The following is an 11,211-nucleotide window of genomic DNA, read 5'->3' as shown; positions in this document are numbered from 1 at the left end:
AAACCAAAGCGCTGTGGCTGAATTCCCATGTAGAGTGCAAGCAAGGGGACTTCACAGTAGCACAGACCTGACCAATTACTGTATGCAGGCTCAGGCCAAGGGGGCCTCAGGCTTGCACTCCCCTGACAGCCTCTTCAGGGCTGGAGGAAGCCCATGGGATTGCACAGCCTCTAGGGAACCCAGCACAAGTAAGGCACCTCCATGGGAACTTTATTCATTCCTTTAGCCATGGTCTGTAGGGAAGAGGCTATGGGCCCCTCTTGTGGGGCACAGACTCTGTGCTGCTAGGATCATTCTCAGAATCATCTTTGGGTCTTGGCACAGGCTGGAACTTGAGCAAGACAGGTGGGGTGAAGATGGAGGCCTTCACAGGAGCGGGTGGAGTCTCTTCGGTATTGGGGGAGCCACTACAAGCCGAGGTCCTGTGCAGGAGATAGGCAAGACATGTCCGTGAGGTGGGATACCAGCACAGAAAGCCATCAGAAGTACATACGACAAAACTTCGGGCTGTGGGGTGGCTCTTCAGTACACTGCTACTTCCAGAACTCTCTTCCGTGCATGGTTATTCCAGGCTGTTCACTGCAGCAATGTTTGGGATTGTGAAAACCTGGCAACAACCTAAACGTTCCTCAAGGAAGGGACCGTGGATGCCACATAGCAGGCTGTTCTGCAGCTGCTGAAGGAATGAGGTAAGTCTGTATATCCCAGCAAATAAAGATGCCCCAATGGTACAGGAGTGGGAAAAAGCAAGCTGCTAGGAAGTGTATGTAATCTTATCCTGCTTTGGTTACAAAATTAACCAGTGTATTTGTGTGTGAGTGTATGAGTGTGTGTGTGTGTGTGTGTGTGTTAGAAGCGTACATGTGCAACTCTTAGCGTCAGGGGCCTCTTATAGTTTACATATTCATTTCTCTATTGTGAACCTTTTTCCATAGAACACGTCCTGCTTTTGTAAACTGTTTAAAGCCAATTAAAAATAACCCATTTTTGATGATAACATCATGAGAAGACAGCTCACTCACAAAGCAATACATCACAAGAGCCTAAAACTGTCCCCATCAGTGCAATGTTGTTTTTTTTTTTCTTAAAGATTTTATTTATTTATTCATGAGAGAGAGAGAGAGGCAGAGACACAGGCAGAGGGAGAAGCAGGCTCCATGCAGGGAGCCCGACATGGGACTTGATCCCTGGACTCCAGGATCAGGCCCTGGGCTGAAGGCGGCGCTAAACCGCTGGGCCACCAAGGCTGCCCCTCAGTGCAATGTTCCAATGAGCAAGAATGGTTGAAGAAATATTCCATCCACTGGAGCATTTTGTATCTATTACTATTGGTGAATTTAAGGATATTTCTAAAGAAACACATTCCAGAGCTGGCTACAACACTGCCTAACAGGACACTCTCATTAGGTAACAGACTACCATATGTGTATATACACGAGTCTCCATGGGGAAAAGACAAATGTATGCTAATAGTGGTTATTTTTGGCAGTGGGATAATAGTAATTTTGTGTATCTTCTTGTGTGTGGTTTCCAAATTGTCTAAATAAACATATTGTTTTAGAATCTGAGAAAAGAGAGTCTTTTTGAAACCTGTACATACTGTTTTTCTTATAATTCCTTTTCAGGAAAGGAAAGTCTGCCTTTGGCCCAGGGCATGATCCCAGAGTCCCAGGATAAAGTCCCACATCAGGCTTCCTGCGTGGATCCTGCTTCTCTCTCTGCCTATGTCTCTGACTCTCTCTGTCATGAATAAATAAATAAAATCTTTTTTAAAAAATAGAAAAAGCTAGAAGGTATCTCAACAGCAACGCCCTGATGATGGTCCAGCCCTGGTGCATGGACCCACAACTCTTTACTTTCACATTTTGCTTCATGACAACACTGCACAATGTGTTTGCTGACAACCCCTTCTGTCACCCAGCAGTCACCTTCCAATACCCCCACCCCACCTCCTTCTGATCTGACTGGATAACCTATTGCTTCCACTTAGACATAATTCATGAATCTACATGGTCAGGTTTAATCATGTTTATAATTTTATGTCTACAACATAATATTCCATAATTAGGTGAGTGAAAAAATTTTTAAAGATTTTATTTATTTGGGGACACCTGGGTGGCTCAGCAGTTGAGCGTCTGCCTTCAGCTTGGGGCATGATGCTGAGGTCCCGGGATTGAGTCCCACATCGGGCTCCCTGCATGGAACCTGCTTCTCCCTCTGCCTGTGCTCTGCCTGCCCCTCTCTCTCTGTGTCTCTCATGAATAAATAAATAAAATCTTTTTTTTTAAATTTATTTGACAGAAAGAGAGAGCACAAGCAGGGAGAGCTATACACAGAGGGAGAGGAAGAAGCATACTCCCTGCTGAGCAGGAAGCCTGACCCTGGGATCTTGACTTGAGCCAGAGGCAGACACTTAACCAATGGAGCCACCCAGGTGCCTCTAGGTAAATGCACGTTTAAGCTGTTCCCAGTTTTTCTACTTTTAAATGACACTGCCCTAAACATTTTTGTACACAATCGCTTTTTTCTTTCCCTTAATCATCTCCTTGGGGCCAGTTTCCAGGACTAAAAATACCAGAACATCAATGGCTCCTGATGTTTTGAAACACTGCCTTTCAAAAGAACCAACCTTATACTTTTGTGCTTCAAAAGATGCCCCTGAGAAAGTGAGAAGACAACCTACATAGTGGGAGGAAATATTTGCAGATCCTATGTCTGATAAGGGACTTGTGTCTTTGGCAGTTCCTCAAGAGTTACCATACAACCCAGCAACTCCACTCTTAAGGATATACGCAAGAAAACTGAAAACTAGGTCCTTGCAGACACTTGACCACAAATGTTCATAACGGTATTATTCACAAGAGCCAAAAAATGGAAATAACCCAAATGTCCATCAAGTCACGAATGTGTAGAGAAAATGCGGTATATCCATACAATGGAATACTGTTCAACCGTAAAAAGAAAGTCAACCCATAGAATGTGCACCACCGAAAGGAACCCTGATGAGAACTATGGACTTCTGGGTGATTATGATGTGTCAGGACAGATTCATCAGTTGTTAACACATGCATCACTCTGGTGGGTGGTGTTGATGTTAAGGGAAGTGGTGCCATGTGCCGGCAGGGGGTGTATGGGAACTCTCTGTACTTTCAATGTTGCTGTGAACCTAAAACTGCTCTAAAAAAAATTAAGTCTTAAAAAAGAGATTAAAAAAACAACAACAGGGATCGCTGGGTGGCGTAGTGGTTTGGCGCCTGCCTTTGGCCCAGGACACGATCCTGGAGACCCGGGATCGAATCCCACGTCGGGCTCCCGGTGCATGGAGCCTGCTTCTCCCTCTGCCTATGTCTCTGCCTCTCTCTCTCTCTGTGACTATCATAAATTAAAAAAAAAATAAAGATTTTATAAAAAAATAAAAATAAAAAAAAATAAAAAATAAAAAAACAACAACAGGAAATTCACGTTAACTAACTCAAATTTAAATTTTTAAATAAAAAATAAAATATATTATCTTGGGGGTGCCTGGGTGGGTCAGTCAGTTAAGCATCCGACTCTTGGTTTCCACTCAGGTCATGATCTCAGGGTTGTGAGGCTCCGTGCTCAAAAGAGTCTACTTGAGATTCTCTCTTTCCCTCTGTCCCCACCCCCAATGCTCACATTCCTGTACTTGCTTTCTCTCTCTCCAAAAAAAATAAGATCTTTAAAAACAAATAAATAAAAATAAATTATCCTGCCAACTAAAACAGATTCAGTAGTGACACATGCCACAATGTGGATGAACCTTGCAAACACTAAATGGAAGAAGCTAGTCACAAAATACCATATTATTGTATGGTTTCATTTATATGAAATGACCAGAACAGGCATATCCACAGAGAAAGTAGTTAATAGCTGCTAGGACTGGGGGATGGAGGAATTGGGGGTGATAGCTAAGTGGTGCTAAGGTTTCTTTTTTAATTGTAGTAAAATATATATAAAATTTACCATTTTAATCATTTCTAGGTATACAATTCAGTGGCATTCATCAATGTCCTGTGACCATCACCACTTACCTATTTCCAGAACTTTTTCATCACCCCAAACAGGAGCTGTAGTACCAATTAGGCAACAACTCATTTCCTTCTCCCAGTCCCTGGTAACTTCTCATCTATTTTGTCTTTAGGCTTCTGCCTATTTATTTCATGTAACAAGAACTACTTGGCCTTTTGCACTGGCTTCTTTTGTTTCAACATTCTATTATATGGATAGATCACAGTTTGTTCATCTTGGATATACTTTTGTTTTCTCCTTTTTGGCCACTGTGATACTGATACTAGTACTATGAACATTCACGTGCAAGTATCTGAGTCTCTACAATTCTTTTTTTTTTTTTTTTTTTTAATTCTGAGGGTTGTTTTTTTTTTTTTTTTTTTTTAATGATAGTCACACACACACACAGAGAGAGAGAGAGAGAGAGAGGCAGAGACATAGGCAGAGGGAGAAGCAGGCTCCATGCACCGGGAGCCCGACGTGGGATTCGATCCCGGGTCTCCAGGATCGCGCCCTGGGCCAAAGGCAGGCACCAAACCGCTGCGCCACCCAGAGATCCCCGGTCTCTACAATTCTTACAGGCGTATACCTGGAAGTGGAATTACTGGATCATATGGTAATCCTGTTTAACATTTTGAGGAACCAAAATGTTTTTCCACAGTGGCTGTACCATTTTACATTCCCACCAACCACACACTTGAGGTCCAATTTCTCTACATGCTCATCAACATTGTCTTTTTGATGACAGCCATCCTAGTGGGTGTGAAGTGGTATTTCACTGTGGTTTTCACTTGCATTTCCCTGATGTCTAATGATGTGGAGCATCTTTTCCTGTGTTTACTGGCCATTTGTATGCCTTCTTTGAAGAAATGCAAGTCCTTTTTCCATTTTTTGGGAATAGTTCTTTTTTGTTGATTTACAAATGTTTTCTCCCATTGTCTTTTCACTCTCTTCTTTTTGATATGATGGAAATGTTTTAAATTTGGATTGGTGGGACGCCTGGGTGGCTCAGCGATTAAGCATCTGCCTTTGGCTCAAGGCGTAATCCTTGAGTCCTGGGGTTTGAGTCCCACATTGGGCTCCCTACAGGGAACCTGCTTCTCCTTCTGCCTATCTCTCTCTCTCTGTGTCTCCACAAATAAATAAATAAAATCTTCAAAAAAATTAAAAAATAAAATTGGATTGTAGTGATGATTACACAAATGTTAATATATAAAAAGCCACTAGAGTGGACACTTTAAAAGGGTGAGTTTAAATAAATAAATAAATAAATAAATAAATAAATAAATGAGTTCATATGATGCTATATGCAAATTATCTCAATAAAAGAATTTTTAAAAGGACAAAGTCAATTTATAGTATTTTCACAGGAAAAATGAGTCTCTTCCTAAAGCCTTGCTAGCACAGGATCCTCTTTACTTAGGGCTTTTTAATAGGTATGTAACATACATCCTAGCAACCTTAATGTGTACATCTTTCACTACTAAGGAAGCCAAAAACATTTTTAAAGGTTTGCTTACATTTTGGGTGCCTTCGTGGATAAATTTTCCATCAACTAAATTTAGAACCCTCTTTATAGAACTGTGTAGGTTTCTTACATAAGAAGTCATTTGCATTCTCACTCATTGCTAGTGGGAATATATAATGGTATAGCCACTTTGATAGTTTCTTTAAACATATTATCACCATATGATCCAGCAATCATTGCTCCTCGGTAAGAGAGTTGAAAACGTGTGTCCACACAAAACCTGCACGTAGATGTTTATAGCAGCTTTATTCATAATTACCAAAACTTGGAAGCAACCAAGACGTCCTTCAGTAGGTGGATGGATAAATAAACTGCAGTACATCCAGTTACTCAGTGCTGGAAAGGAACTATCCAGCCATGAAAAGACATGGAGGGACTGTAAGTGAAAGAAGCCAATCTGAAATGGCTATATATATAGGATTCCAAGCAAATAACATCCTGGGAAATGTAAAATTATGGAGACAGTAAAAAAGATCAGTGGTCGTCACGGGTTAGGGCAGAGGGAGGGATGAACAGCTGGAGCAGAGACGATTTTGAGGAAACTTCCATAGGACACTAGAATAGTGGATACATGTCATTATACGTTTGTCCAAACCCACAGAACATACAACACCAAGAGTGAGCCCCAGTGTATGGACTCTGGGTGATAATGATGTGTCAATGTAGGTTCATTAATTGTAAGGTGAAGGATATTGATAGTGGGGGAGTCTGTGCCTGTGTAGGGGCAGGGGGTATATAGGAACTTTCAGTACACTCTCAGTTTGCTGTGAATCTAAAACTCCTCTAAACAACAGCTATTTAAAAAAAACAAAAGTCATTTGATGCAATGAAGCAGCCAGTTTAAATATACACTTTGAAATAACACTCCATAGAATGCCATGGAAATACTCGACAATACCGTAAGTAGCAAAAAACAGGTGATTAAAACAAACAAACCACATATTTAATAAATCCCTGCTTTGTAAAACAGATATATATAAAGCTTAGGGCTGCCCACAGTTGATGAACTTATTCCCTTTCTAATGAGTCTCTGAGCTGCTTGTCTCCAATTCTCATTACAAACACTATGAAGGGGGAGTGACTTTTCCAGTACCTGATTACATTAGGGTCCCTTCATGAAATGCAAAGAACGTTTTTCTGGCCCTTGTGCCATGATGCCATCAAGCCACATAAGCCAGGATGATGTCTGGCCCCACAGAGGCTCAGAGGCATGCTTACCAGGGGAAGCCAGGGCAATGGAGCTTGTGCACACTGTTTCCAGTCAGGTATGAGAAATGGAAGCCTCCGGGGTTGAGGACCAAGGGAGTCAGATCAACCATGTGGCTGCAAAACAGGGCAGAGAGGGGAACATCAGCTCTGGGCTACTCCCAGGCAGGCCCTCCCACAGGGACTCCCGCACACAGAGCAGACCCAGAGCCTCGCCTCCTTCCCTGTAAAATGGGAATAACAGCCCCTCAGGATTGTGGTGAGGATTAACAATAAGAAGGGGGGAAAATGGGAACTAAGTGTGGCACACAACATGCTCCCTAAAATGCTCCTTTCATTTTCCCCAAACTCAGAATCAATTCCTTCCACCTCTTTGGGTTCGATGACAGGCCAGCCCAGTTTAATTTCACTTCTGACCTTGCAACCTCCAACTTCTCCATCTGCAGGAAACAAAGGAAACCTTAGGACAAGTCTGGGGGCCTCACTGGAAACAGAAACCCCCTTATACAAGAACTAGGGGTACCATGTGACCGTCATTCATCCAGCAAACACACTGGGATCATCCTTGAGGCACCCACCTCGAGCTTGGTGTTAGGGGCACGGGGATGGGATGGGGGCTGCCTGGAGTGAGATGCGGGATAAGCAGGGGACAGGAGAGGCAAGAGCACCGTTAGTGGCAAGGAGAACACCACCCATGAGGCGGGGCAGGCACAGGGCTGGAGATGTCCAGGGGTGGCACCCCAGGATTCCGCCCAGTGTTTTGGCGGCTGCTTTGCTCAGCTGAGACCAAGCAGGTGAACCTATGTGCCTCCAATCCTTCAACCAGAGCAGATCTCCCACGCCCCTTTTATCTGCTTTATCCATCCACGTTCCACCCAAGATTTTGCCTGCAGATAGAGTTCTGCTTAAAAACAAAGTTCTGAGAGTTAGCTGGCTGTGAGCCTGGGAGAGCCTCTAGGGTGGTTCTGAGCAGAGGGGCAGAGGTTGCCCCTCCCAGGAACACGTGGAATGGGAGATGAGCTCACTGACCGATTTGCTGGGCAGCGGAGGGAAGGGGCCAAAGACCCTCGGCATAGTGTAGACAGGAGGTGATGGGGCCACCACGGAGGCCATGGTGGTGGCGGGTAACAGCAGTGGTGGAGATGGCAGCAGGGTTTGTGCCAGGCATGGGGAGGTTGACCGATCTCGCAAGAGGATGGGTTCTGATTTCAATTTTGGCTTTCTTCTCTTCTTCTTGGCATCTGTGACAAAAGAGACCAATGAGTGTCTACCCCATGGCCAAAACAGGGTAGAGTGGAGGCCAAACAATGGTGTAGGTTCTTCACAAGGTTCTTCCCCCAAGGGGTACCACATAAGAAGACTAAGAGCCACCACTGATAGGCACCAACATGTACTATCTCACCGACCCCATATCACCTCATGAGGGAAGGGTACTTTTGTCTTTCTAAGAACTGGAAGCTCCAACTGTGCAAGCCACAGGCGGGATTTATACCCGGACTATCTAACTTCAAGGCCAGAATTTAAGGGGAAGTAACAGAATATTACCACCAAGGAGGGCAGGACTTGTCCCAGGCAGGTGAGTCTGCTACCTACCCCCAAGCATTGTGGAAAGCTCCTGAGTCTGCCAGCACCTTTGTGGGGTGTCCAGGCCCTGGACAAGGGAGTGAGTTCCCAACTATACCCAACTCTATGGCCATAATGAGATTCTACAAAGCTCCTTTCTCTGTAAAGAAATCCATACATAGGAGGCCTTACAGAGGTGGGCTCAGGGAAGGAATCTTTGAGTAGCAGGATTCTGGGGCCTGCCCCCCTCTCCTCTTTCCACGTTAGGTTTTCTTCCTATATTCAACAACTCTGGCTATTCTACTGTTCAGAGCTAGAGGACACCAGCAAAGTGGGTATGAACAAGTGCCTCATGCAGCCCATTAAAAGGGCTCTTTGAGAATGACGATCACCACCACCAGGGAGCACCTGGAGGCTAAAAGCCCAAGCCCCAGGGCAACCCAAACCTGAGTTCAAGTCCAGACTCTATTATGTGACACTGTTGCACATAGCTGGCTACCCTCCCTGGGCCTCTATGTCCTCTTCTGTAAAATGAGGTTAAAGAGCATTGACACTACCTCAGGAGACTGCGTTAAGAGCTATATATGCTGTGGGTCCATCAGAAGAAATGGTGAAGCATTCACACTCAGCACCAGGGAAAGTGTGTCTCCCAGGTGAGCAGGGCCTCCTAATACAACAAAGAAAGCCCCTCTGCCACTAGCTAGTGTATCACTGAAGACAAACGCACAAAGAACTGAACCCAAATCTAATCAAGGCTTTAGAGCAACTGTCCAAGAAATACAAGCAGAGTGGAACAAGACAGCACCAGTGGACCCCAACAACAGATATAAATCCGCTAAGTGGAATGCCCCAAAGAACAACACAGTTCTTCAAGTTGACAGCATGAAGGAGTAAGGTGAGGGCATCCTACCTCAAAGGGACTTCAACAGACATGGCCATCCATCACCTGCCATCCCTATGTGGTCACTAATGTGGCCCCTGCCATTTCACTCTCACAAGTGTGCCAACGTGGACACAGAGTATATGGCCATCCCAGTGAAAAGGAACCTCAGAGGAACTAACAACCAAACCAAGTATCAGCTATGCTAAGAAGTTATTGTCAAAAAAAAATAAAATAAAATAAAAACAAAAACAAAAAAAAATAAAAATAAAAAAAAATAAAAAAAAAGAAGTTATTGTCAATTATATCTGGGGAACATTGTGATTACAAAATATTTTTTAGTATGTAAAAAAGTATTCTAAAGTATCCAAGAATACAACGGGTGTCGGAGACTCCCCCTAAAATGCTCCAGAAAAGGCAAAGGGGGGCAGCTCAGGTGGCTAAGTGGTTTCACGCCCCCTTCAGCCCAGGGCATAATCCTGGAGACCCAGGATCAAGTCCCACGTCAGACTCCCTGCATGGAGCCTGCTTCTCCCTCTGCCTGTGTCTCTTATGAATAAATAAAATCTTTAAAAAAATAAATAAAAGAGGGCCGCCTGGGGGGACTCAACAGTTTAGCACCACCTTCAGCCCAGGGTCTGATCCTGGAGACCCAGGATCGTGTCCCAGGTCCGGCTCCCAGCATGGAGCCTGCTTCTCCCTCTTACTCTCTGTCTCTCATGAATAAAGGAAGGAAGGAAGGAAGGAAGGAAGGAAGGAAGGAAGGAAGGAAGGAAGGAAAAAAGAAAGAAAAGAAAAGAGAAAAGAAAAAGAAAAGAAAAGAAAGAAAAAAGAAAAGAAAAAAAGAAAAGAAAAAAAGAAAAGAAAAGAAGAAAGAAAAGAAAAGAAAAGAAAAGAAAAGAAAAGAAAAGAAAAGAAAAGAAAAGAAAAGAAAAGAAAAGAGAAAGGAGGGTTCGGGTATAAAGAGTGAAGCAAGCACAGCAAGATGGGGGATAGCTGCTTAACCTGAAGGCTGACAGGTACCCGAGTGTTCACTGCAGTCTCCAGTTTTGTGTATGTTTGTTTTCATAATAAAGACTTTAAGAAAAAATAAAAAAATAAAAAATAAATAAAAAAAAGACTTTAAGAATAAACACCAATTTTTTTTTTTTTTTTTTTTTTCAGATTTCAAGCACAGAACCAGGGATAAGGGAACATGGGTCAGGTTTGCGGGGTAACTGGAGGCCGGCAGAGGCTGAGCCTCACCCTGGGAGTAGAGATGCACGCGGTGGATGCTCCTCTTCAGCTGCTCCAGGCGCTGGTGCATCTCCAGGGCACCCATGCTGTTGCAACAGTTCAGCTCCCCCTGAACTGCACAGAAGAACTTTGCCTACGACCAGGGGAGAGGCAGGGCAGGAGGAAGCCCGACGTGTGAGCCGCCTGCCCGCTGCACTCCCCAGCTGGGGCGCCTGGGGCTTCTGGAAGACCGTGCAGCTCCAGCTAGTCCCCAAGGCGCCCTGCCCGCTCCCCCCACCACCCATCCTCGGGGCGCGGCGGGGCCCCGCGCCGGCTCGCACCCAGAAGAAGTTGAAGAGCCCGCGCCGCTCGTACTCGGCCAGCTTGGCCTTGCGCACCACCCTCTCGGCCAGCGCGGGGTTGCGGTCGATGCTGCGGAAGAGGCGGCGCAGCGCGCGCTCCGTGCAGGTGGCCGCCTGCCTCTCGAAGTCCTCCTCGGAGATGAGTCGGCAGAAGGTCACGCTCTGGGGGAACTCGCGGTCGAACTCGTCCAGGACCTCCATCCCTGCGGGCTGCGGGCAGGCCGGGCGGCCGTCGGGGCGGGGCCTCCGGGGCTCCAGGCGCGCCGCCCCGCACCCGCCTCGGGCCGGGGAGAGGGGCAGGCCCCGGGGGCGGGGGCGGGGACCGCGGGGGCCGCGGGGACGCACCTGCTGCCGGCCCCACAGCCGCCGCGCCACGCAGCCTCCCCCGCCCCGGCCAATCCCCCGGGAGCCTCGCGAGCCGGGAGCCA

The 11,211-nt window shown here is 45.7% G+C and overlaps 1 protein-coding gene across 1 annotated transcript; it reads right to left on the bottom strand.

Annotated features, from left to right (window-relative positions):
- Window positions 1–223: 223 nt before the first annotated feature.
- Window positions 224–11,164, bottom strand: LOC121475554. Its single transcript, XM_041728912.1, has 7 exons — window positions 11,129–11,164; window positions 10,763–10,993; window positions 10,452–10,575; window positions 7,793–8,004; window positions 7,133–7,203; window positions 6,776–6,880; window positions 224–422 (listed from the first exon to the last, which is right to left on the bottom strand). Exons 2-7 carry the CDS (start codon window positions 10,982–10,984, stop codon window positions 248–250), a joined length of 909 nt encoding a protein of 302 aa, XP_041584846.1. The 5' UTR covers window positions 10,985–10,993; window positions 11,129–11,164; the 3' UTR covers window positions 224–247.
- Window positions 11,165–11,211: the final 47 nt, after the last annotated feature.

This window comes from Vulpes lagopus, chromosome 14, assembly GCF_018345385.1.
Source record: "Vulpes lagopus strain Blue_001 chromosome 14, ASM1834538v1, whole genome shotgun sequence".
In the NCBI taxonomy this organism is placed as follows: Eukaryota; Metazoa; Chordata; class Mammalia; order Carnivora; family Canidae; genus Vulpes; species Vulpes lagopus.
The sequence above is the reverse complement of the archived record's forward strand: the minus strand, read 5'-3'. Positions and strand labels throughout refer to the sequence as shown.